At 44.5% G+C, this 27,216-nt stretch overlaps 1 protein-coding gene across 1 annotated transcript in view; it reads right to left on the reverse strand.

Moving 5' to 3' along the window:
• Positions 1-238: 238 nt before the first annotated feature.
• The window catches only part of B9D1 (B9 domain containing 1), a 102,363-nt gene continuing 75,385 nt past the window's right edge, over positions 239-27,216 (reverse strand). The window contains exons 6-7 of the mRNA XM_040356433.1: positions 9,675-9,742; positions 239-1,072 (exon numbers count right to left, since the gene is read on the reverse strand). Coding sequence (XP_040212367.1) covers positions 945-1,072; positions 9,675-9,742 — 196 coding nt within the window. The 3' untranslated portion in view covers positions 239-944. The remainder of the gene's footprint in view (positions 1,073-9,674; positions 9,743-27,216) is intronic.

Raw genomic sequence — 27,216 nt, forward strand, 5'->3', positions numbered from 1 at the left:
CGCCGGGGGCAGGGCCGAGCGATGCAGTCTGGGGTATAGCCGCCGGCTGTATCACGGGAGCACGCCCGCAAGAACTAACCCCCATGGGAGAGTTCTTGTGGGGATGAGCTGAGACAGCCGCCGAGGGACCCCAGAAGACCAGGATTGGGTCCACTGTGTGCAAAACGAACTGCACAGTGGAGGCAAGTATGACATGCATGTTATTTCTTTCTTTTTTTTTAAACAAGAACCTTTAGTGTCCCTTTAAGGTGACTTCTTACCCAATTATAATCCTGCATCCACCCTCCCCCCTCCCATGTTTACCTTTTTATTACAGTTGCCAAAGAATTGCCATTGTGGGACAATGCAGAGTGGTCTGTGACATACCGCAGAAATAAAAAACAGGATATTTTGAAAATAACAAAATCTTATTTTGGGAAGTGTAGAAAGAATTATAAAATCATAAAAAGTAGAAGTTTTCTTCAAAGTGTACCAAGTCCAGAGGCAATCTTGTAGGCTCAGCAAAGCCTTTCAATTCTTCAAAGGATAGTGACATAATCAAGGCCGACGTAGCTCTAATATCTCAGTTCAAAGCAGAAAATGGCTGTCAACACTGAACTGTGATTGGTGGAAGAAGCCTCTGCTCCAGAATGACCAATTTTTAAGGTGTTCCCAATCCTTTGGCTGCCAAGAAGTAAAGACTTTAACTCTCCAGGGTATGGCGACTCTTCTCATCATCATATCAGCGGAGTATGTTTGGGGAAAAAACAGCTTGGCTGCAATAAGGCAATGGGAGGCTTCCCTGCTGTGTAGTGAAGTTGATGGGAACAGAAACACAGTTTATATGGGTGTATCATCAAGCATCTCACATCAGGGCCTCTCTCCGAGCAAAAAATAAATCAATAATGATTCAGTGATTCTTTTTAATACAGTATCGTGCTTTGTTATAAGGGCAGAGTAGATTGTTACGGGTGGGTTGTCATCGCTGGGTTTGAAGGATCACTGGAGGTGTTGGCGTAGCCGAGTTTCTTCAGGTCCTTTGTCACCACGTTGAAGGACAATGTCAGGAAACCTTGTGACCGCACTCTGGTAACTGTAATGACATTTATGAACATTTTTTACACCAATTTCCAATCCATTTAAATTAAAAGTTGCCTTCAAATCAATCCCAACAAAACATATGCCTCCCCTCCCCCTTACAAAATCTTCTCCCTTCATAAGTTATTATAATGCACTGAAGCCTAATGAATAACTAGCACCTGACTATGGATATATCTTCATAATTAAGCCCCAGGGGTGGGGCAGAAAATGTTGGAGTTGTGGTCTGGATAAATCGAGCCGAGTTTGCTTTTACCTGGTGAGCGCTCAGGGCCGGGTGAGGTGTGTGGCACCCACGCTCTCTTCCAATTTCTGCAGTATGCTTTGGGTCTGGACTTACTTTTCCTCAGCCTTCACCCTTCACTAGTCAGCGACATCCAACTCATCAGACCTCGACAGCCTGACTGGAGACCCTTAAAGCGGATGTCCGCTCAAAAAAAAATATTAAAAGCCAGCAGCTTCAAATACTGCAGCTGCTGACTTTTAATATTAGAACACTTACCTGTCCTGGAGTCCAGCGGCGTCCGCAGCAGAGGACGAGCGATCGCTCGTCACCCTGCTGCTCCCCCCTCCATCCACGGTGAGGGAACCAGTAAGTGAAGCGCTCTGGCTTCACTGCCCGGTTCCCTACGGCGCATGCGCGAGTCGCGCTGCGCCCGCCGATTGGCTCCCGCTGTGTGCTGGGAGCCGAGTGTTCCCAGCACACAATGGGGGACGGACAGGATGTCAGAAAAAAAACATCTTTTGCCTGTGACGTGTGGCCGGAAGTGGGTGCAAATACCTGTCTGTAGACAGGTATCTGCACCCCCCTCCCCCCTGAAAGGTGTCAAATGTGACACCGGAGGGGGGAGGGTGCCGATCAGCGCGACTTCACTTTAGGGTGGAGATCCGCTTTAAGCATTTATCGGTGGTCATTATAGCTGTCATACAGAAGTCAAAATTAAGTGGGTCACATCCAGTCCTGTTAGGGGTCTCTAATCTGTTTGTTTTTTTACAGAACAGAATACAGCCTTCACCTATCACTATAGGATAAACCATGTTTAGCAGTGGTAGGGTAAAGATGAGTTAGAACCTCTATTGGGCGTCCCAGTACAATCCAGAATGAAATGAAGGTTATTTACTTAAAGTGGAACTAAGTGAAAATGAAAAAAAGATGGGCAATTAAAGTAGAACTATAGGAAAAACGTTTCCCCCCCCTTTTATATAGAGAAAGGCAGTGTCATAACCCCTGTCAGTTGATTTTTTGCCATCTGTGTCCCATTGGGGAGATTTCCCTTCACTTTCTGTCCAATAGCCAAGACAGGAAGTGAAAGAAAATCCCTGCAAATTAAGAAAATATCTTGGGGACCCCCAGGTCACAAGAACTGGTGTCCCCATTGGAAGATTTCCCCTCTGTTACTTCACTGGGGACAACCCAACATTTGGGGTTTTCTTTTACTTTTAATGATAATGGTAAACAGGACACAGAGGGTGAATCTCCCTAACTGGAGCACAGACAGCAATAAAAACTGGCAGGGGTTCTAATCATTCTCCACTCTATCCAAAACAAAAAAAGGTTTTACCTTTAGTTGTACTTTAAGATGCCTGTAGATCCTGAACTTGGAAAAAGACTGGGCAAAGATGTCGGCGTCAGCAAGGGAGCGTGCAAATCTCCAGTGCCTTCACTACCGTGCATCCATAAAGCATTTTTTTCTGGGTACAGTAAAGACTTTATCTACAAATTATCTCACGTCACATGATGCCAGTGATATCTGTGATTATGTAACTGTGTGCGATGGTGGTGGGTTAGGTAGCGCATTTGTTGAGGTGACGGAGAGCCAGGAACATCTGCTGCGACATCTGCGAGTCGTTTGTCATATTCTTGTGGATCTTTTAGATATCCAAGAAGTGTTCATCTGCTTACACAGAGCCTCCTGCTCATCCACAGTGACTATTATTAAAATAGACAACATTACTTTCCAATAAGCGATCGTTAAAAACCCAAGCTGTGATTATCATAAGCCAGCCAAATCTAGTAATGAATGTAGCATTATTCCATAACAGTGTAAGAAATGGATTAGACTTGGCAAAAATACATAGGGGAAGATTTACTAAAACTGGAGAGTGCAAAATCTGGTTCCATCTGCATAGAAACCAATCAGCTTCCAGGTTTTTCTGTAAAAAGTTGAAGCTGAAGTTTTACTAACTAAATTTTACTAAATCGACGCCAAGGTCTTTTAAATTTTTCATATATGAAAAAGAAAAATGTGTTGCGCTATACCTTTAAATCGTGCTTCAATAATAGTGATCATTGCAATTAAAATACAACAACATTGAGACTGTAGAAACTTGTGCATTGTGCCATCTTGTCACCACCAACTTTAAAAAGCCTCTTACCAGAATATCAGACCTCAGTGTATTGGAGGTCAGCCCGCACTATTACTTCCACAGATTATTAGGCACAAATTCTCCCAATGAGATACTGTCATCGGGACTCCAACATACCGTGTTTCCCTGAAAATAAGCCTCGGTCTTATATTAATTTTGGCAACCAAAAACACAGTAGGGCTTATTTTCGGGGTAGGGCTTGCCATGTAATGGGCCATCTTCTCTCCCCCTCTCTGCATTGCGGGAATACCCAGTGTGAACTGAGTTAAAGTGCCTGTAAAATTCTGAAATCCTCTCTTACAGGATTGTGTAATGTGGAGGGTGCGTTTCTGTAATATAAATTGTGCAAGTACCTTCTTATAGCACCGCTCTGCGCTTCCATGGCCCGCCTGAGTTGTCTTCCAACACTCCGGGCACTGCAGAGGGAGGCCAAGATCCCCCCCCCCCCTTACAAACCCCTGGGAGACGAGGAGAGCAGTGGAGCTGAGCGCCTGCAGAGGGAGGTGGGCCGAGATCCCCCCCGCTGACAGAGATCAGCTGAGCGCTGCTGTACCAAAGGTATGTCATACGATTGTATTGCAGAGGCACACACCTTTTGAATTGTGTACTACTGTAGGACAGTGGATTCTACCTTTTTTCCCAACCACTTTTAACTAGGGCTTATATTGCAGCCCTTACTGAAAATCTAGGTAGGTCTTCTCGGGTGTATGTCTTATTTTTGGGTAGACACGGTAGTATGAGAAGAAATCAAGCCCATAGTGTAGCATTTTTCTAAAATCTCCCATTTTATTATTTTAAAGCAGGTACTCGCAAGTCGCAAGCATAGATAAAAACAAGCATCAAAACACCACTCGGACCTGGTCTTCCGCCATGCATGAGGACGCCACTACTATTGTTCCACCTAAGCAATTGCAAGCTATTCGCAGCGAATTCATCATGCACGTGCGAGCTGACCTCCAACATACTGAGGCCTAATACTCTGGTAAGAGGCTTATTATTGTACATAACAAACAACATCTCCTATGCTTGAAAGTGGGCCCAAATGCATATTCTTGTCTGGACTCTCATCCTGGCTTATCTGGATATGTCACGCCTTGCTGCTTTAAATAAACTGGGGAAGTTTAAATGCACTAAAATCATGAAATAAAACATTAGCCACAATACAAGTCTGTAATTGATAAAAGAGGTAAATATTATACTCAAAACCATGCATGTGCCACAGCTTTTCAAAAAATTATGGAGATATTTCAAAAAGCTTTTTAACCACATGCCGACTAGTGCACGACGATATACGGCAGCACAATGGCTCGGCTAGGCAAATGGGCATACAGGTACATCCCCTTTAAATTGCAGCATTGTGGGCGCCCGCCGCGTGCTCCGTGACCGTGCCCGCGGACTTAATGGAGACAGTCAGTGTGCCAGAATGTTAATGCTAGGCTACTTCTTCCAATCAAGTCTATGGAGAGTAAATCTGGCCACTGGCTGAATGAGCTAATAAAAGACCACATGGATGAGTTCTTGCTGGAAAAAAACTATTTAAACAACAGACAGCATGGATTCATGAAAGACAGAAGTTGTCAGACAAACCTGATTTCTTTTTATGAAGAGGTAAGTAAAACCCTGGACAGAGGCGTGGCTGTGGACGTGATCTACTTGCATTTTGCAAAAGCGTTCGATACAGTTCCCCACACACAGCTCATGTGTAAGGTAAAGTCTACAGGATTGGAAATATCAGTTTGTATATGGATAGAAAACTGGCTGAAATACAGAATTCAGAGAGTCGTGGTTAATGATTCTTACTCTGAATGGTCAAAGGTTATCAGTGGTGTACCCCAAGGTTCAGTGTTGGGACCCTTACTTTTTAATATCTTTATAAAGGATATTGGGTCGGAGATCAAAAGTAACATTTCTGTCTTTGCAGATGACACCAAGCTATGCAGTGGAATAACGTCCTTGCAGGATGTCTCCAATTTACAAGCCGACCTCAATGCTCTGTCTAATTGGGCGACTATGTGGCAGATGAGGTTTAATGTTGATAAATGTAAAGTTATGCACTTGGGGGCTAAGAATGCATAGGACGGCGCTGCGCATGCGTCATACATGCTAGGGGGAGTACAACTGTGGGAAGGATCTGGGGGTTTTAGTTGATCATAAGCTCAATAATAACATGCAATGCCAAGCTGCGGTTTCCAAAGAGAGCAAAGTCCTTTCTTGTATTAGGAGAGGTATGGACTCCAGAGAGATTTAATTTTGCCCCCCCCTGTACAAATCATTAGTAAGACCTCATCTCGAATTTGCAGTTCAGTTTTGGGTACCGGTTCTCAAAAAGGATATCGGGGAACTGGAGAAAGTGCAGAGAAGGGCAACCAAACTGATAAGAGGCATGGAGGAGCTCAGCTATGAGGAAAGATTAGAAGAACTGAATTTATTCACTCTTGAGAAGAGGAGAATTAGGGGAGGATATGATCCACATGTACAAATATATAAGGGGTCCATATAGTGAACTTGGTGTTGAGTTATTCACTTTACGGTCAACACTGAGGACAAGGGGGCACTCTTTACGTCTAGAGGAAAAGAGATTTCATCTCCAAATACGGAAATGTTTCTTCACAGTAAGAGCTGTGAAAATGTGGAACAGACTCCCTCCAGAGGTGGTTCTGGCCAGCTCAGTAGATTGCTTTAAGAAAGGCCTGGATACTTTCCTAAATGTACAGAATATAACTGTACTGACATTTATAGGTAAAGTTGATCCAGGGTAAATCCGATTGCCTCTCGGGGGATCAGGAATTTTTTCCCCTGCTGTAGCAAATTGGATCACTCTCTGCTGGGGTTTTTTGCCTTCCTCTGGATCAACTGTGGGTATGGAGTTGGGTGTATGGGATTGTACTGTGTTTTTTTTTTTTGCGGTTGAACTGGATGGACTTGTGTCTTTTTTCAACCTGACTAACTATGTAACTATAAAGGCGTGATCGGTGTCCACAAACACTTGTCCATACATTATGTGTAAAACAAAGACCCCCCCATCTTTTCCCCCCATACTGCAGTCAGTTTATACCATCTGCAGAGGGAACAGGAGCCGTGCTAATGAGCTTCCAGCTTTCTGCTTGAACTAATGTTTAGAAATAATAAAAAAAAAAAAAGGAGTAGAGACCGAGCCCAGCTAGCTATGCATGCTGTAATTAAACACTTGTTCAATTTACCACTCTACTTTCTCATGATAATAAGCGCGTGTGCGGCATGGTGTCTCAGCGCTAATGGACTCGATAAATTAGGCCTGTTTTTCAGGTTCGCGGGATACTTTGCATTTCAGCAAGGTGACCTTGCCAGCTTTACCGTCTGAAATTCAGATAATTGGAATCCAATTTGGTGTTTAAAGCATTCTCCAAAGGATAAGAGTACAGAAGGTGAGCATCTGTTACTAGCAGGTAGATGGGCCCCATCAACGAGCTGGTTCCCTTTTATAACATTTCCTATAGGGGAGGTGCTGGGTTTCATTCTTTTACACTGCTGTGTGCAAAGCAAGTTAAAGTAAACCACTGAGACAGCAAATTCAACATTTTAGAGCCGTCACCGGACCATAGAGGGGAAAGCTTAGAAATGGGGACACCTGTTTTGGTGACAAGGAGGAGATGGCTTTTGACTTTGGAGAGATTTCTGCTCACTTCCTGTTGTAAAAAAAAACAAGTAATAACCTGTGCTTCAATTCAGATGTAGCTGGACGCAAAGAGACGATTCACACATTCAGATCTAAAAAGCACCATTTTATAAAATGTTTTATAAATGTTTTTTTTTTTTTTTATAAAAAAATCCTCAATGAGAAAACTCACATTGATATTGAACTGACCACCAGACTTTGATCTCCTATAAATGACCGAAAATGCAAGCAAACAGGAAGACGCAGGCACCTAGTGCATTACCGATAGACTTTAGTCTAGCTCTGAGGAAGGGGCTGCACCCTCCGAAACATGTCGGCCACACACCCCTTGAGGTTCACAGCATACATGTGTCCTATGGTCTATAATTAGTTACATTTTGTGAGTATCCATTTTTATCCTTTTTTTTTTTAATGAATAAATGTCTATTGGTAATGCACTAGGTGCCTGCGCCTTTTTGTTTGCTTGTCTTTTCAGTGTTACTTCCTATTACCCATTCTGAGGAGGGCTGCATCCACCTAGGTTTTGGTGTTGCCTTTCTGTGTTCCACTGCAGAAGGCCTCTCAACGCTGGAAGTGTTGGCAAATCTCCTATAAAATGACCACCAGACATATCACCCTGGGGGAGGGGGCGGGGGGCTGGGGTCAAGGGATTCCCTTAATTTGCAAGTATTTCCTCTTGCTTCCTGTTTTGGCTAGAAGACAGAAAGTGAAAGGAAATCTCCCCACTGGGACACAGATGGCAAAAAAAAAGTTTTTTTTATAGTTCTACTTTAAAGCGGAGCTCCACCGTTAAAAAAATATTAAAAGCCAGCCGCTGCAAATACTGCAGCTGCTAACTTTTAATATATGGACACTTACCTGTCCAGGAGTCCAGCGATGTCTGCAGCAGAAGATGAGTAATCGCTTGTCTATCTGCTGCCCCCACCGCCATCCTCGGTGAGGGAATCGGGAAGTGAAGCATTCCGGCTTCACTGCTAGATTCCCTACGGCGCATGCGCAAGTCGCGCAGCGCCGTCCTCGCTGTGTTCTGGGAGCCAAGTGTTTCCCAGAACACAACGAGCGAGGGCGGGAAGTGACGATCTACCCACAGAATCCCCGTAGAGAGGACTCCCGGAAGTGGTTACAAATACCTGTCTTAGACAGGTGTCTGCACCCCCCCTCCACCTGAAAGATGTCAAATGTGACACCGGAGGAGGGGAGGGTTCCGATGAGCGGAAGTTCCACTTTAGGGTGGAGCTCCGCTTTAAATGCAAATCTCCAGTTTGCAAAGTCAAGATTTGCCTGTAACTTCAGCTGTTCATATACACTCACCGGCCACTTTATTAGGTACACCTGTTCAATTGGTAACACCAATTGCTAATTAGCCAATCACATGGCAGCAACTCAATGGCATCCAGATGTTGTGAAGACGACTTGCTAAAGTTCAAACTGAGCATCAGAATGTGGAAGAAAGAGGATCTGAAAGCACAACATATCGAACCTTGAAGCGGATGGTCTACAGCAGCAGAAGACCACACCGGGTACCACTCCTGCCAGCCAAGAACAGGAAACTGAGGCTTCAATTCGCACAGACTCACCCAAATTGGACAACAGAAGATTGGAAAAACGTTGCCTGGTCTGATGAGTCTCAATTTCAGCTGCAACATTCAGATGGTCGGGTCAGAATTTGGTGTAAGCAACATGAAAGCATGGATCCATCCTGTCTTGTATCACCGGTTCAGGCTGGTGGTGGTGTAATGGTGTGGGGGATATTTTCTTGGCACACTTTGGGCCCCTTAGTACCAATTGAGCATTTTTTACACGCCACTGCCTACCTGAGTATTGTTGGTGACCATGTTCATGCCTTTATGACTACAGTGTTCCCATCTTCTGATGGCTCCTTCCAGCAGGATAATGTCACCATGTCACAAAGCTCCAATCATCTCACCACTGGACAATGAGGTCCCTGTACTCCAATCATCTCACCACTGGACAATGAGGTCCCTGTACTCCAATGACGACCTCCACAGTCACCAGATCTCATCCAATAGAGAACATTTAGGATGTGGAGGAGCAGAAGATTCGCATCATGAATGTGCAGCCGACAAATCTGCAGCAACTGCGTGATGTTATCATGTCACTATGGACCAAAATCTTTGAGGAATGTTCCCAACACCTTGTAGAATCTATGCCACGAAGAATGAAGGCCGTTCTAAAGGCAAAGGGGGGGGGGGGGGGGGGTCACACTCACCTAATAAAGTGGGCAGTGAGTGTATGTTTTCTGGTAACCGGATACTGATAGTACATTTTGTAGCTCAATATATAAAGTAACTCAAGTCACTGATCTCTCATTGTGCAATCCATATAATCATCAAAATGGAAAATCAAATTCATTTCCAAGCCATGTACAAAGCAACAGACTCTTGGATCTGAAAAGGATCCCAGGATAAAAGTAATAATAACCTCTACAACATGGCCATGCCATCTGTGTGCCTTTGTATGATCTACAGAGAACATTCATTGCCGATGAATAATAAATAATGCCTTTTATGGTAGGTGACACTATCCTTCGTCAGCCAGAACAGACTTGCGTTACCTTCTCTGCCGTCACCCTGAGCCACCACTTTTGGGTCGGTGAATTCTGCCCGCCGTCCTGTGAACCAGCTGTAAAGAAAGAGAAATCAATAGGAGGTTAACCAAAGCAATATTAGAGTGTTGCATACATAAAGAATGATATCATCACAGTATATATATTTATATTTTTTAACATCATAATTGTATTAACAATACAAATAATTGTTATTTTTGACAATCTAATATAAGCTTACTTGAGAAATTGCTCATATTGCGAGTGCTGCCCGTCTGCTGGCTATCACTTACAACTTCCTGGATTCCCTGCACGTTTTGCAGTTTCTCCTCTACTGTTTCCATTTCTAAGGACTATATATCCCATGGTATGAGGATTAAGGGACATTGCTCCAAATCAAGGACAGTTGGGAGCTTTGCCTACAGGCAAGCCTATAACAAGGTTTACCTGTAGGTACAGTGATTATGGGCCGTTTCTTCAGGGCCTATGATGTGACCAGTGGCTCCCACGCAAATGCACGGGAACGACGTCATCGTGGCTCTGGCCAATCAGAGCTGTGAATAAAAGTGTAGTGGTTGTCACCGGCGCAAAAAGATAGATTATATTGACCTGCTGCAGTACTGTGTAAACCTTCAAAGAGGTTTAAAGGGGTGGTTCACCCCAAAAACTATTTTTTCTTATTACACTGGCCCCCCACATTACAATACGATTAAGGCTATTATTATTTTTTTGATGCTGTACATACCTTTGTACAGCATATTCACCCGTGGCATCCGGCTTGCGAGTCCCGCGGGAGTGGGCGTTCCCAACATGTCTGTGATTGACGTTTTGACCAAAAACGAGCTCCCCCCCGTCGCGTAAGCCGCATCACGATTGGCGAAAGGAGCCGAACGGCGATGCGCATGCGCAGTATAGTGCCGACTCGCCGTTCAGCTCCTTTCGCCAACCGTGACGCGGCTTACGCGACGGGGGGAGCTCGTTTTTGGTCAAAACGTCAATCACAGACATGTTAGGAACGCCCACTCCCGCGGGACTCGCAACCCGGATGCCACGGGTGAATATGCTGTACAAAGGTATGTACAGCATCAAAAAAAAAAAAATAGCCTTAATCGTATTGTAATGTGGGGGGCCAGTGTAATAAGAAAAAATAGTTTTTGGGGTGAACCACCCCTTTAAGTATGGAAGCAGAAGAATGTTGTTACTGCGCTGGTCTGAATACACGATAACACAAAATAATTAACCCCTTAAACTTGGTTAATAAAAATTAAATAACTCATATGTGATACAATAAAGTGCTGAATCCAGTGCAGTGATACGTGATAGAGCACAATAAATGACTAAACAAATAAATAAATAAATAGCAATATCCAGCTCTCATGAGCGTGTACAATTGCGTAGTGCTGAGTGCAACTACTGTGCCAACAAACAAAATATTAAATAAATAAATATCAAAATCTCTCAAGCATGCGAATAAATAAATATCAATGTCCAATTTTCTTGAGCATATAAAATGTGCGTGGTGCTGTGTGCAACTATTTTGCCAGCAAACAGATATAAATTAATAGAAATATAAAGTGCAAAGTCATAACATATGTGCAAAAAATATATATATATGTATCAAAGTTCATGAGCATTCATAACATAACACATCCCAAATGGCGTGAAAAAACACAACTTCACAGTTAGAGTCCAATAAGGGGATAATTATGGTGATTGATCCTGGTGTTATGTCTCATGCATATAGGGTGCAGCTATCTTTTCCACCCGACAGAAATAAGTGCTACCACCACCAACTGCTGAAATGCACACTCACCAGACCCCAGCTGGTAATAGGCCAAAAACGTATTTCGTTTTAATCGATCCTCCTTTTTTCTCTCACAAGATTTTCCTTAATGCCTCAAAAAACAAGGGGCTCATCATGGTGTAGTACATAAAAAAGGTTTTATTTATTTAAAATGATAAAATCAGACTACTCACAAGGGAGGTGCTTTAAAACCAGCACCTGGTGTCTTTGGCAGTATCGGGTTTGGACAGCCGCTCACCAGCTTGTCTTTGGGGTGCGTGCCCGGCTCCTGCTACACTGTGGTCCCACAGGTCAAAGTACACTCCCTCTATGCGTTGTCCACCTGGCTTCTACGCGTTTCGCAAATCTGCGTCATCAGGAAAGCTGGGCTTTCCTGATGACGCAGATTTGCGAAAAGCGTAGAAGCCAGGTGGACAACGCATAGAGGGAGTGTACTTTGACCTGTGGGATGACCGCCATTTTATTCTCTATAGTGTTAGAAAAAAATATATATGTTTGGGGGTTTTAAATAATTTTCTAGCAAAAAGAACAGAACAGTTTTAATCTTGTAAACGCCAAATCTGAAAAAACAGGCTTGGTCCTTAAGTGGTTAAGGAAGAAAAAACAAGGAAGGAATTAATTGCCGTCACCTCCACCTCCAGTAAATTTGCAGTCATGACATTTTTTTATTGTAATTATATTAAATTGATAAGCGTAGCTGGCAATTTCTTGGGATGGATATTCCATTGTGGGGATCATCCTCAATGGTTGAACTGGTGTCATGAATCTGCATTCCGAAAGGCGCGTGTAATTACTTCTATGGATTATTATCAGCTTGTTTGGCTGCTGGTGAAACGGACAGGAAGAAAACTTTGCGTTGTCGTTGCTCCTGCAGCCAAGATTTGCCCAGAGGAAATCAATGAGGTTCTCTGAAACTGGGAAAGGTAATTTGTAGCCTACAGAAAGATCGCGGCATGTCTACATCAGTGTGTGTAAACTAAGTGGTTTGCACATAAAAACAGCGTACCGGTATTCGCCGAGCTATATAAATGCCTACACAAAGAATTACATTCCTGGAAGGGAAACAGTGATGTTTTTCCAGTATTGACGCGAGCCGAGTTATTATTATTGAGTCTATCTTGGATAACTCACAAATGCTGCACCAGATGATTTATGACTCTGTATGTCAGATAATGCAGCCTGCATCCCTGCTGGACAGCTAGGAAGATTACAGCATTAGATTATACTCCAGAATCAGAGTAGGGAATATTTAGTCTGCAATTTATAATACTAATTTGTATTTATTTTTTATGACAAAAGATTGAAGCCAAGTTGTGTGTATATATAATTAGGGCTGTTACTGATTAAAATGTTCTTGTTCGATTACCGTATTTATCGGCGTATACCGCGCACTATTTTGCCCTGAAAATCAGGGCAAAATCGTGGGTGCGCGGTATACGCCGATACCCGCTTTCTTTCCCGCGTTGAATTTGAATACTGCGCCGGCATATACCGAGCGCAGTACACGCGCGCCTCTCACGTTGACGTACAGGACGTCACCACGAGAGTAGCCGAGCCTGCCCGACGATACACGAGTGTACTGCGCTCGGTGTATGTCGGCGCAGTATTTAAACTCGGCGTGGGAAACGAGCGGGGAGGACGCGAGGACGCCGCAGAAGGACGCCGGACCCGACGAAGAGGACACCCGAAGCCGCAGACGGACGTCGGACCCGACGAGGCCGCCGATGGACGTACAAAAAATCTTTTTTTCACAGGAATCCGGGTCAAGTTTAGGGGTGCGCGCTATACGCGGGAGCGCGCTATACCCCGGTAAATACGGTAATCGCTTTTTTTTTTAATCGATTAATCAACTAATTTCAATTATAACGCACATACAGATCCAACTACTTTTAGCTGATCTTCTTGCATTGTAAATCTGCATTAGTCAGTGGTAAATGTGGTATACACTATATACAATCACCCGACACTAGTTAGTTTCCACAATCCATGACTTAAAGGGGTTGTAAAGGTAAATGTTTTTTCACCTTACTGCATCCTATGCATTAAGGTGAAAAAACATCCGACGGTACCGCGCCCCCCCCCACCGAGCCCCCGTTTTACTTACCTGACCCCTCGAAAGTCCCACGTGATCCTCTTCGGTTCCCAGCCTGGTTGTTGATTGGCTAGGCTGGACAGATTGATAGCAGCGCAGCCATTGGCTGGCGCTGCTGTCAATCACAGCGGATGACGCGGCGCGCTGGGGGGGCGAGGCCGAGTGATACAGTCGGCGGCTATGCCCGCCGCTGTGTCACGGGAGAGCGCTCGCAAAAGCTTTCCACCATGCTCGCTCGCATGAAGGTGGAAAGCTTTTGCGAGAAGGAGCCAAGACAGCCGCCGAGGGACCCCAGAAGACAAGGTTCAGGGGACACTCTGTGCTAAACAAGCTGCACAGTGGAGATAAGTATAACATGTTTGTTTAAAAAAAAAAAAAAAAAAAAAAAAGTTTGCCTTTAGTGTTCCTTTAACTTCACAGTTCACACAAATACGTTTAAATTCAAAATGTAGCACTGACGCAAGTAATTTTTTCGAATTAAACTTTAACAAAAACGTAGAAAGTTAGTTTAACTTTAATTATAAAACTTATCTAGTATATTGACTGTCAGTCACTTTATAGTAGGCAAGTAGGCATCACTTTAGCCAGTCACACAGACATACCAGAGTGTTCACATTTTCTGGAAGCAGACACGATCGCATTTTATTGGCAATATACCCTGAAGAACTGAACAGTCTTTCGCACGGAACAGATGTTGCCGATACACAAAGAATTGTCTGCACGAAATTGCTTAGGACAGGAAAACGATGGTTATTTTTGCCCCCTTCCCCTGATGGAGCCTGATGCATCCTCCTGCTTCACAGATGCAAATGTACCTCAATCCAATGGGTGCAGTTTGCTCGCATCAAGCAGGGTAAGCCTCACTGTCCAGGCTGACCGGTGACTTCAAGAATTTTGATCGATCAAAAGAATTAAAGATTAATCAAAGAATTAATCTTTAATTTCCCCAGCCCTATATATATATATATATATATATATAGTTATATATATATATATATATATATATATATATATACACACACATATACATACACACACACATATATATATATATAAACACACACACACACACAGTTTGGTCCATATTTTTTTGGACACAATTTTAATATTTTTTTTTGGTATTTATCAAAACATATTCAATCGGAGTATTTGTATTTCCAACAACAAATGTTCGATCAGAGCTGATAGACCGTATTCATCGGTTAACCGATGAAGCTGACTGATGGTCAGTCGTGCCTACACACCATCGGTTAAAAAAACGATCGTGTCAGAACGCAGTGACGTAAAACACAACGACATGCTGAAAAAAACCGAAGTTCAATGCTTCCAAGCATGCGTCGACTTGATTCTGAGAATGCGTGGATTTTTAACCGATGGACGTGCGTACTAACGATCAAAACAAGATTGCTTTTCTTTAACCGATGGATAAATAACCGATGGGGCCCACACGCGATCGGTTTGGACCGATGAAAACGGTCCATCAGACCGTTCTCATCGGTTTAACCGATCGTGTGTACACGGCCTTACAGACGGAAGAACAGGAAGTGAGGATTTCCCAGAAGAAATAAGGACATTTAAAAGCAAAATGGAAGGATGAGGTAAGTGAAGGAGGACTGCACTAAGGTAAAGGAAGCTATTTAGGAAAAAAAAAAATTGTACCTTTACAACCCCTTTGAAATGGCACCTGAAAAATCCATCCTATCTCTGTCAAAGTTTGTCATTTATAGGGATGTGGTCCAGTTACGGGATACCTCCAACCATACAGCTATCATTATAACCTCAGCTGTGCATGTTTTTCTAGGAGATTCTGTAGAGGGGGTGTGTCCATCCCCTCCACAGAGATCTCAGATTACACCCAGTTCTTCAAGTAAGTGTGTTATTCACAGTATTAAAAAGAAAACTAATACAGCCACCACATCTAAGAACTGATACGCGGTCATATATTACAATTTCGTTTTTTGGGTTTAGATACATTTTATATTGGCTGGTAAACCAGAAATCCTCTATTATATAAGAACAGACTTGTTGTAAATTTGCCATATTTGAAGGAGATGAGTTTCGTCACCACTGATTTGTCAGCTCAAAGACTTAATCAAAGTCTCAGGCCCCGTACACACGACCGAGTTTCTCGGCAGAATTCAGCCAGAAACTCGATGGGAGCCGTATTCTGCCGAGGAAACCGGTCGTGTGTACACTTTTGGCCGAGGAAACCGACGAGGAACTCGTCGAGCCAAATAGAGAACATGTTCTCTATTTCCTCGTTGGTCAATGGGGAAACCTGGCTCGCCGAGATCCTCGGCGGCTTCACAAGGAACTCGACGAGCAAAACGATGTGTTTTGCCCGTCGAGTTTCTCGGATGTGTGTACGGGGCCTAACTCTAGCTTTTTTAACATTTTTTTTTTTGTTTGTTTGTGCGATCTCCCAGATGGAAGCTTATCAGCAATCAGGAGAAAGAGGAAGATTTAACGCACCAAACTGGTTTTCCATAATTAGCAACAAAGAATAATTGACAAATGCGGAAAAATGCAGACAAGCAACGACTTCTTTTTACCAAGACAAACACAAGGATCTATGTTAAGGGAAGCATGTAGAGATTTTGAGTTAGGTTTTAAAACGTTTAACGTAAAAGCAAGTCTAAAGCTTGACTGGATGACATTTCAGTTGATGAAACAACTGCCATTTTTTTTTCATAAAATATTGTTTACAATTTTTTCCTTTGCTACATCTCAGTGTCGCTGATCTCTGGCAGCCATTTCTTGTCTGCAAGACATCTTCAGGGGGGCAGGTTTGCTAATAGTCACAATGGCCCATAATGCCTGTGTGTTTACACACCCACTTGTAGTCAGAAGTCAATGCGACAGGGTGACAACACAGGAGCACAACTGAAAGATTTGTAAAAATAAATAAATTCTCCTTCTGGCCCCTCCTAAGAAAATAAGCCTGTCTATTGGCAAGCAATCGAAAACTTCACTTTCTTGCAAACAGAAATGCTTCCCCACTAGAATATAACAATGGTTTTACTAGAGCAGTGATGGTGAACCTTGGCATTCCAGATGTTTTGGAACTACATTTCCCATGATGCTCACCTACACTGCAGAGTACATGAGCATCATGGGAAATGTAGTTCCAAAACATCTGGAGTGCCAAGGTTCTCCATCACTGTACTAGAGGGTCATGTAATAGAGATAAATACTTCTCATAATCCAACCCCTCTAAAGCACGGGCAGGCACTCCTACGTCATCATGTACATTGTAGGACAAGCAACGTAGGTACAAAAAAAAAAAAAAAATCCTACACTGCTTTAAATCAAGACACAAGAAGGTGGCACACCGATGAAGTGACCTCCACTCAACAAGCGTAACTCAATAGGACAACAGTCCTACCCAGGTACTGTCCCTCGTAAACAATTAAACCAAGGGTGAGAAACAAATCAGTAGGGTGGTTCATAGAAAGGAACATACGTTGTCCAAATAGATCTTGCTGAAAGGAAATGACCTTATCCATGGGATGCCTTCTTCTGTCATGGTATGGAGTGTACTGGAGCATGGACAGATCTTAGGCCCAGCACTCAGCGCACCAAATTGTATGCTTCTCTGAATGACGTGTTTCCACCGCCTGAGCATCAAATCCCAGATTCCATAAAAGCCTGAGTGGTTGAAATGCGTCATCCAGAGGAGCGTGTTTTTTGTACCAATCTTGCATGGTTTTTAAATGCTTTACAACAAAACCAGCAGTTCTAAATGTGCATTTGGCTCTCGGTGCATAAAAGGAATGATTTGTATGGCTCTGCCCACTGTCTTGAGAAAAAATAATCTTCCTTTATTTTAAGATATGTGATGGAATGAGTAATGAAGGGGGGAAGAATTGCGCTAGGTGCAAAAAAAATAGTGAATGTATAAATGAACAAAAATGTATCCTGAATGGATATCCTGCTGCTAAACACCACGCCCTGATATAAGGCACAACAAAATATATACAATAAAAGTGTAGCGCTGGATAATATGTGACAATAAATTCAAATGAATAATCAGTGAAAAAAAGTATAAAACCTAAATAATCAACAGTGAAACAAAGTTCATAAGTAAATAATTCTTGAAAAGGAAAAGCTTCAGTGAATTCCTGTAGACCTTCGGTGATGGAGGATGGATGTAGGAAATCCAATGTGTGAAGAAAGCCCGCCAACAGGAGAAGAAATGAAGGCTTACCGACTCCCGGGTCGGGAGAACAGAGCCTTGGGGGACCCCTACATAAAAAGTGAGTGGAGAGGAGGCGACAGCGCTATAGTCTCTCCTTTTCTTCCATTGGGCACCATTAATCCTGCATTACCGGATATTTACATATCTCACCCCGGAAGAAATTAGTGGATCGCATCCTGCTTTTCTATCTGGGAACCGTGGATCGGAAGTCTGACTGGCTACAGGTGGGAGGACCCCACGGCACCTCTGTGAGGACCATCAGTCTACTGAGCCTGTTTGACCCCCCTGAGAAGGGCCGGTCACTGGCTAGTCGGTAAGCCTTAATTTCTTCTCCTGGTGGCGGGCTTTCTTCACACATTGGATAGATAGATAGATAGATAGATAGATAGATAGATAGATAGATAGATAGATAGATAGATAGATAGATAGATAATTAGGCCTTGTACACACGATAGGTTAACCAGAGGACAACAGTCTGATGGACCGTTTTCATTGGTCCAAACCGATCGTGTGTGGGCCCCACAGGTTATTTAACCACAGGTTAAAAAAAAGCCAACTTTAAATTTAACCTATGGACTTCTAACCAAAGGGGAAAAAAACGATCATTAGTAGGCACAACCATCGGTTAAAAATCCATGCATGCTCAGAATCAAGTCGACGCATGCTTGAAAGCATTGAACTTTGTTTTTTTCAGCACGTTGTAGTGTTTTACGTCACCGCGTTATGACACGATTGTTTTTTTTTTAAATGGCGTGTAGGCACGACGAACCATCAGTCAGCTTCATCGGTTAACCTATGACAACGGTCCATCAGACCGTTCTCATCGGATGGACTGATCGTGTGTACGAGGCTTTATGTGTGTATTTTGGTCATTTAGGAGTGACAAATGAGTTAAGGGGTGTGTCTGTAAGCATAAAAGAATACGCCTGTAAATGGGAACATTCAAAAAACGTGCATAAGTTTGTATGATAAGACGTGCAATGGCAAATTGCAAGTTTTTAACTCTCTGGTTTAACAGTTTTTTTTCCTGCTAGCAGTTCTGGCGTTTTGAGGTTAGTGTGTATGAGGCCTAAATCTGACAAAAGTTAAAAGAACCTGTTGATCTATAAAAAATGGGGCCAATGGACAAAATCAAATATTATTTTACAGTCACAATTTGAGCTTTAAAAAAAAAAAATAATAATAATTTCAGAGAGCTGATTAGGGCATAAAAAAAATAAATAGAAAAAACACTCTTAAAAGAAATTCAGCAGGCAAAAAAGCCTTTCCTGCCGTGTTTTAATTGGCTTGAACTTGGAACTCAGCGCAGAGAAATGCTACAAGTCTTCTCCAATAACAGGCCTCATTAATGCCCGGTCGGACTGGAAATCTACGTGCGCCATTCATGGTCGCTGCAGACTCCAAGCATGACACTTTGAATTAACTTTGTGCTGGGAGGGACAGGCAACTGCAAACCTGAGAAATCGAAGGCTGCATTGTGATGTTCTATAAAAAGAGGGGGGGGACTGGGGGACTGGACTAGTAGGTTCAAATGTCCATCACGCGCTAATGGTCAGACTTTTATTAGTGGAGCAATCTGAGATATTACAAGCTGTACTGCATTATTCTATAACTTCCATCATTACCCATTAACCCCATAACCCCCCAGGCAGTTGAAGAAGAAAGCCAATTTAAAATGGACCTTCATATTGTGGACTTTATATAGCTGGAGGGGAGGTAAGTTTTGAAGGGTTTAGTTCTGTATTATCAAAAGCGCACATTATTATCACTCAGTTATATTTGCTTTAAAAACCAAAAGGAGAGAAACAATTAAAAATAAATGATATCCTGCTCAGTGCTGCAGGCGACCCTAAGGCCGCGTACACACAGTCGGACAAAACCGATGACAATGAACCGAAGTTCAGTTTCATCGGACCAAACCGACGGTGTGTATAGCCCATCGGTCTGTTTTCCTTCGGTCCAAAATTTTAAAACATGCTTTAAAACCGAACCGATGGACCGCTGCCCGATCGGTCCAAACCGATGGTTAGTACAGAAAAGCATTAGTTCAAAACCCGCGCATGCTCAGAATCAAGTCGACGCATGCTTGGAAGCATTGAACTTTGTTTTTTTCAGCACGTGTGTTTTACGTCACCACGTTCTGACCCGATCGGATTTTGAACTGATGGTGTGTACGCACATCAGGCAGTACAGCCACTTCAGAGGTGAACCGATGAAAACGGTCTGTCGGACCATTCTCATCGGTTTTATCCGACCGTGTGTACGCGGCCTAAGATATCTCATCAAGTCTGTGTAACAGTATATAGCAGGCATGTCTAAAGTCCGGCCTGCGGGCCAAGTACGGCCCGCATTCTGGTTTCAAACGGCCCCACTGGTAATTTGGAGATATATATAGCGGTATGTATGTATGTATGTATGTATGTATATAGTGATTCTACAGGCATCCTCCTGGTATGGAATTTTTCAGCCAGCGATTCCGTTTCTAGCAGAAGTGATTTGAGTGGCTAAATAGCCACTTGATCACTTCTGCAGGTGGAAAGAGGCCCCACCCCCATCCCACTACCGCCGCCTTTCCTGGGCTCTAGCATCCAATCGTGGAGCCCTGCGGCGATGGCTGCACAGAACAGAGAGCGACCAACTGACGTTGTCTCCTTCTCTCAGAAACCGGTAGTGACGAGTATGTTGTCACTTCTGGTTCCGCCTCTTTGTTCTAATAGATCTCTACATAAAGAGGACCTTGTCACAGCCCATGTTCATCCCTTGTGATATCAATAAAGTTAACCCATGTTCATCCCTTGTGATAGCAATAAAGTTAACCCCCCCCCCCCAAAAAGTATAAAATAATACAAAAATAAATCAAATTAAAGCACCCCTGTGCTTACACGCAAATGCAAACGCATACATTCCTCCCACGCGCATATGTAAATGGTGATCGCACCACACATGTGAGGTATTGACGCGAACGTCAGAGTGAGTGCAATAAGTCTAGCACCAGAACTCCTGTGCAACTAACTCTAAACTGGTAACCTGTAAAGGTGTTTAAAGCGTTGCCTACTGTAGTTTGCAGCCATTCCACAGACAGACGCAATTTTAAAGACTGACATACTGGGTATCTATCTACTCGGCATAACATCATCTTTCATATTATAACAATAAAATGGGTAATTATTGTGGTTTTTTTTTGCTTTTCCTTAATTCATTAAAGTGTATTTTTTTCCCCAAAATTGCATTCAACAATTGTGCAAATTCCGTGCAAAATCAAAAATTGCAACACCCATTATTCTATTCTATAGAGCCTCTGCTAATTTAATTTTATATATATATATATATATATATATATATATATATATATATATTTCTTTATCGTACATCACGGGACACAGAGAAGCATAGTAATTACTATGTGGGTTATAGAGAGTACCTTCAGGTGTGGACACTGGCACGCCCTTAAGGCAAGAAGTTCCCTCCCCTATATAACCCCTCCCATACCGGGAGTGCCTCAGTTTTTTGCCAGTGTCTAAGGTGTTGGTCACGAGTGAACATGTGCTCCAAGGAGCTCCACTGGAGGGATCCATATTGGATGTAAAAAGCCTCCATGAAATCCGGATCCGTCCAAAGTGCTTCTGAGCCAAAGTGGACGGTACCCGGGCCCCGGTTAAGAAGAACGGGGTTTGGCCTGTAATGCTTCTCTTTGAGAGCTGGATCCTGGTTATTCAGTACTTTGGTCAATTTCCTAATACCAAAAGTTTACTGACAGGGTGCCATATGGGTCCAGGGGTGTGGTGTTCCTGTCCATGGACCCCGGTCCCTGAAGGTCTATAGACGCTGCTCTCCGTGATGGGTGAAGATTGGACTGTCTGTTATGCAGAGTCCTGCAGCGTTGGATCAGGTAAGTGAAGGTGCTTCAGGACTTGGTCCTAGGAGTAACCTTCCTTTATTTGAGCCATTATGTTTGCCTAAAGCTAACTGTCTGTGCTTCTCCTATATGGTCCTGTGTGTTGTGGGGAGGAGGGGTATCTCTAGTCAGGTAGTTAGCCCCTCCTGTGCAGGTTAAAAGCAGAAAAAAGTTGTCCAAAATGTTTGGCTTCACTTGGCTTACCTGGTTCTCACATGGAGCTGTGGGTTCCATCCTCATGCATGGCGCGTAGCGTCATGCGCGCGCGACATTGATGTGTCTTAGGCGCACGCGCGCGCACAAATGAAATTTTTGTACGCTGCTCCGATGCGCACGAATGTGCGCGGCGTGCTCCGTGAGATGCGTGTGACGACATGTGCGCGCGTGCGGCTACGTGTGCGCGCGTAGCCTCGTGGTGCACGCCTAGCAGCGGCATGCGCGCAGGGGGTCTATCTCAGCTGTTCTCTATGAGACTTGAGATTACAGGACAGAGCAGGTCAGGTGATACACCTAGTCCTTATATGCTCCAGTCCACCTAACTGGTTCTGGCTGACGGTGGACACAGAGATCTTGTGCACATACTTCAGTATTTAGTACTGGTGGTGGACAGTGACATTTGCTTAAGGCGCATAGTGGGCTCTGCACCTTGCCAACCATCAAATAGCAGCGTCAGTGCTGGTCTATAGGTTCGCAAGTAGTTGCAACTATTGTGAGAACCTCAGCTTTATTATGGCTAAAGGCTCAGGGACTAGAAGCAAAAAAGCAAAGGGATCGCCATCTGGCTCAGAGGATCTCGGGCATGCTCCTGCGGCTGCTTCCTCTCCTGAAAAATTGAAGGAGGCCCAGGGTGAACCATCAGGGCTGTCAGATGCCTGTTCTGCCCTTGTCCCACTTGCTCCAGTTTTTGTGACACAGGAGGCTCTGGCCTCAGCTATGGGGGGTCTGGAGCAAAGATTAGCGACCTTGATTGCATCCTCTCTCTCAAGGGAAAAACGCACAAGGTCCCCCTCTCCCTCTGAGGAGTCCCTCGATTTGGGGCATGCATCCTCAGAAGAGGTTGATTTACCCTCTGGAGATCTGGCAGAAGGTCAGCTGGAAGTAGTGGACTCTGAGGATTCCACTTTGGGAGAACCCTTTTCGGCGTCGCAATCCGAAAAATTGTGGGTCCAGTCCCTCACTGAGATGGTCCGTTCGGCCTTCAAGTTGCCACTTTCAGAACCAGCTTCAAGTGCAGTCTCATCTTTAGGCTCCTTAAAAGCTCCTCAAGCTAATTATTCCTTCCCGGTTCACCCCCTGCTGGAAGGGCTTATCTACAAGGATTGGGAACATCCAGATAGATATTTTCTTCCTCCTAAGAAGTTTTCGGTTTTATACCCCATGGAGGAACAATTCACTAAAAGATGGGGCATCCCCAAGGTTGATGCAGCTGTGTCATGCGTAAACAAATCTTTGACCTGTCCAGTAGACAATGTTCTGGTATTCAAAGATCCGACAGACAAGAGATTAGAGACTTTATTAAAAACCTCTTTTGCTTCGGCGAGAGGAATAACCCAGCCTGCAATTGCGGCTATTGGGATTTGCCAGGCCTTGAAGGACCAGTTTAAAGGGGTCTTAAAGGAATTGCCGGCACAACAGGCCCAGAATTTGGCTGAGTTTCCCAGAGCATTATGTTTTGCCATAGATGCTATTAAGGACTCCATTCAGCAGTCCTCACGTCTCACTCTCTCGCTAGTTCATATGCGCAGGTTACTCTGGCTGAAGAACTGGTCAGCTGAAGCCCCGTGTAAAAAATTACTGGCGGGGTTTCCCTTTCATGGAGAGCGTTTGTTTGGGGAAGATCTGGATGCTTACATTCAGAAAATTTCCAGTGGCAAAAGTACACTGTTGCCAGTAAAGAAAAGGTTTAGGGGTCCCCCCTCCTTTAAGCGATCCTCCTCTCCTATCCCTAGTACTTCCGGTACCAGGCAGTTCCGACGGCCTCCTGGACGATTCAATGCAGGTGGGAAGCCACAGGGCCAGCCTCAGGCTTCCAAAAAACCTTGGAACCGTAAGCCGCAGGCCAAGCCAGCAACTAAGTCAGCATTATGAAGGTTCTCCCCCACTCAGTCGGGTGGGGGGAAGACTTCAGCTGTTTGCGGAGGCTTGGCTAGACAGGATCCAAGACAGGTGGGTCCTCTCTACGGTCTCCGGGGGCTACAAGCTGGAGTTGAGCGAATTTCCTCCACCGCGCTTCTTAACCTCGAACGTCCCAAAGGACCTCGGCAAAAGAAGGTCCTTAGCATTGGCCTTAGATCATCTGTTATCCCAAGGGGTAATCAGAGAGCTGCCAGTGGAAGAACAAGGTTTGGGGTTTTATTCCAATCTCTTCACCGTCCCCAAACCAAACGGGGATGTAAGACCCATCCTGGACCTCAAGGCCTTAAACAAGTTCCTAAGGGTCCAATCATTCCGGATGGAATCGATCAGGTCAGTGGTGGCCTCCCTGCAAGGAGGGGAACTACTAGCGTCCATCGATATAAAGGACGCATACTTGCACGTTCCTATCTTTCTCGACCATCAGAAGCTGCTTCGCTTCGCGGTAAATCAGCGCCACTTCCAATTCGTGGCCTTACCTTTTGGTCTGGCCACCGCTCCTCGTGTTTTCACGAAAGTATTGGCTCCACTGTTAGCCTATCTAAGGTCTCAAGGCATATCCATAGTAGCCTATCTAGACGACCTATTGGTAGTAGACCGGTCAGTGGCCGATCTAAACTCAGCGGTACACAGAACCGTAAAATTTCTGGAATCCATGGGTTGGGTTCTCAACCTGGACAAGTCAGCCTTAATGCCTGTGCAAAGGCTCGAATATTTGGGTCTACTCATAGACACAAAGCTAAAAAGGGTCTTCCTGCCCCAAAGGAAGTTCGAGGCTTTAAGAGAACTAGTTCAACTAGTCAAAGCAAAGTGTCAGCCTCCCATTCGCCTCTGTATGAGGTTACTGGGAAAGATGGTAGCCTCGTTCGAGGCCGTCCCATTTGCGCAGTTCCACTCAAGGGAGCTTCAACATGCCATTCTGTCCGCTTGGAACAAAAAGGTTCAAGCCTTGGATCTCCCTATGTCTCTCTCCCGGTCAGTCCGGCAGAGCCTTTGTTGGTGGCTGGTTCCCCGGAACCTGCTAAAGGGGAAGTCCTTTGTTCCCGTGACATGGCAGGTTGTGACCACGGACGCCAGTCTGCTAGGCTGGGGTGCAGTCCTGGGAGGTTTGTCTCTCCAGGGGAAATGGTCAGCCTCCGAGAGGTCTCTACCCATAAATCTGCTGGAAATTCGAGCAGTCTATCTAGCCCTGTCAGCTTGGTCAGACAGGTTGAAGGGTCTTCCGGTCAGGATTCAATCAGACAATGTCACTGCCGTGGCATACATAAATCACCAGGGGGGCACAAGAAGTTGTGCAGCCCAAAGAGAGGTGAATCGAATCCTGACCTGGGCAGAGAAATATGTCCCATGCATATCTGCAGTGTTCATTCGGGGAATAGACAATTGGCGAGCAGACTACCTAAGCCGCCAACAGGTGCTTCCAGGGGAATGGACTCTTCACCCCGACATCTTTCAGAGCATTTGTCAGAGGTGGGGAACGCCAGATGTCGATCTCTTTGCATCGAGGTTCAATGCAAGGGTGGGCAACTTTCTGTCCCGGACAAGGGATCCACTTGCTTACGGCATGGATGCACTGGTGTTCCCATGGGATCAATTCTCCCTAATGTATGCGTTTCCTCCGCTGCAATTATTACCCCGTCTTCTTCGCAGGGTAAAGTCGGAAGGAAGACCAGTGATTCTGGTGGCTCCAGCGTGGCCCAGAAGGGCCTGGTTCGCGGACATGGTAAGGATGTCCGTGGGGCAACCGTGGTCCCTGCCGCTTCGGCCAGACCTATTGTCCCAGGGGCCAATATTCCATCCTTCCTTACCATCTCTCAATTTGACGGTCTGGCTATTGAGTCCCATATCTTAAAGAAAAGGGGTCTCTCTAATGCGGTGGCATCTACTTTGATTAATGCCAGAAAACCGGCATCCAGACTTATCTATTACCGAGTTTGGAAATCTTATGTGGCCTGGTGCGAGACCAGGGGTTGGCATCCCCGGAGGTATCTCATTGGCAGAATTCTGGAGTTTCTGCAGTTAGGGGCGGACATGAAGTTGGCCCTAAGCACCATTAAGGGCCAGATCTCGGCCTTATCGTTTTTTTTCCAAAGGCCACTAGCTACACATTCCCTGATCAAAACCTTTTTGCAAGGTGTGATCCGGCTTAGTCCACCAGTCAAGATTCCCTTGTGTCCATGGGATCTGAATCTGGTCCTTTCTGTCTTACAGAAACAACCATTTGAGCCCTTGGCTCATATTCCTTTGGTCCTTCTGACCAGGAAGGTGATATTTTTGGTAGCCATAACCTCCGCCAGGAGGGTTTCGGAGTTGGCGGCCTTGTCTTGTAAGGAACCGTACCTTATATTCCATAAGGATAGAGTGGTCCTACGGCCCCACCCGGCTTTTCTACCTAAAGTTGTTTCAAGATTTCATTTGAATCAGGATCTTGTTCTCCCGTCTTTTTTCTCAGAACCTAGTTCTGCAAGGGAGAAGTCTTTACATACGCTAGACGTATTAAGAGCAGTTAAGATCTATCTTAAAGCTACTGCTCAGGTCCGGAAAACTGATACATTGTTTATCCTGCCAGAAGGTCCCAGATGTGGGCAGGCAGCGTCGAAGTCCACTATCTCCAAATGGATTCGGCAGGTCATTACTCAAGCCTATGGCTTGAGGGGAAAGGTTCCCCCGTTTAAGGTTAAAGCACATTCCACTAGAGCGGTGGGTACTTCCTGGGCAGTGCATCATCAAGCCTCCATGGCTCAAGTCTGCAAGGCCGCGACATGGTCGTCTGTCCATACTTTCACTAAGTTTTATCAATTGGACATAAGAAAGAATGAGGAGAGCGCCTTTGGGCGCAGTGTGCTGCAGGCTGCAGTTTGATTCCTCATGTCTGATGGCGCCCGGCTTATTTCTTGGGGTCTCCCTCCCCTCATAGCATTGCTTTAGGACGTCCCACATAGTAATTACTATGCTTCTCTGTGTCCCGTGATGTACGATAAAGAAAATAGGATTTTTATAACAGCTTACCTGTAAAATCCTTCTCTGTTGAAGTACAGCACGGGACACATAGCACCCGCCCCTCTTTTGGGGTATTTGGGACACTTATTGCTTGCTACAAAACTGAGGCACTCCCGGTATGGGAGGGGTTATATAGGGGAGGGAACTTCTTGCCTTAAGGGCGTGCCAGTGTCCACACCTGAAGGTACTCTCTATAACCCACATAGTAATTACTATGCTTCTCTGTGTCCCGTGATGTACTTCAAAAGAAAAGGATTTTACAGGTAAGCTGTTATAAAAATCCTATTATATATATATATATATATATATATATATATATATATAAAATATATAAAAATGTGTGTGTGTGTGTGTGTATATATATATATATATATATACACACACACACACACACACACACACACACACACACACACACACACATACATA

Source organism: Rana temporaria, chromosome 6 (genome assembly GCF_905171775.1).
Source record: "Rana temporaria chromosome 6, aRanTem1.1, whole genome shotgun sequence".
NCBI classification, from domain to species: Eukaryota; Metazoa; Chordata; class Amphibia; order Anura; family Ranidae; genus Rana; species Rana temporaria.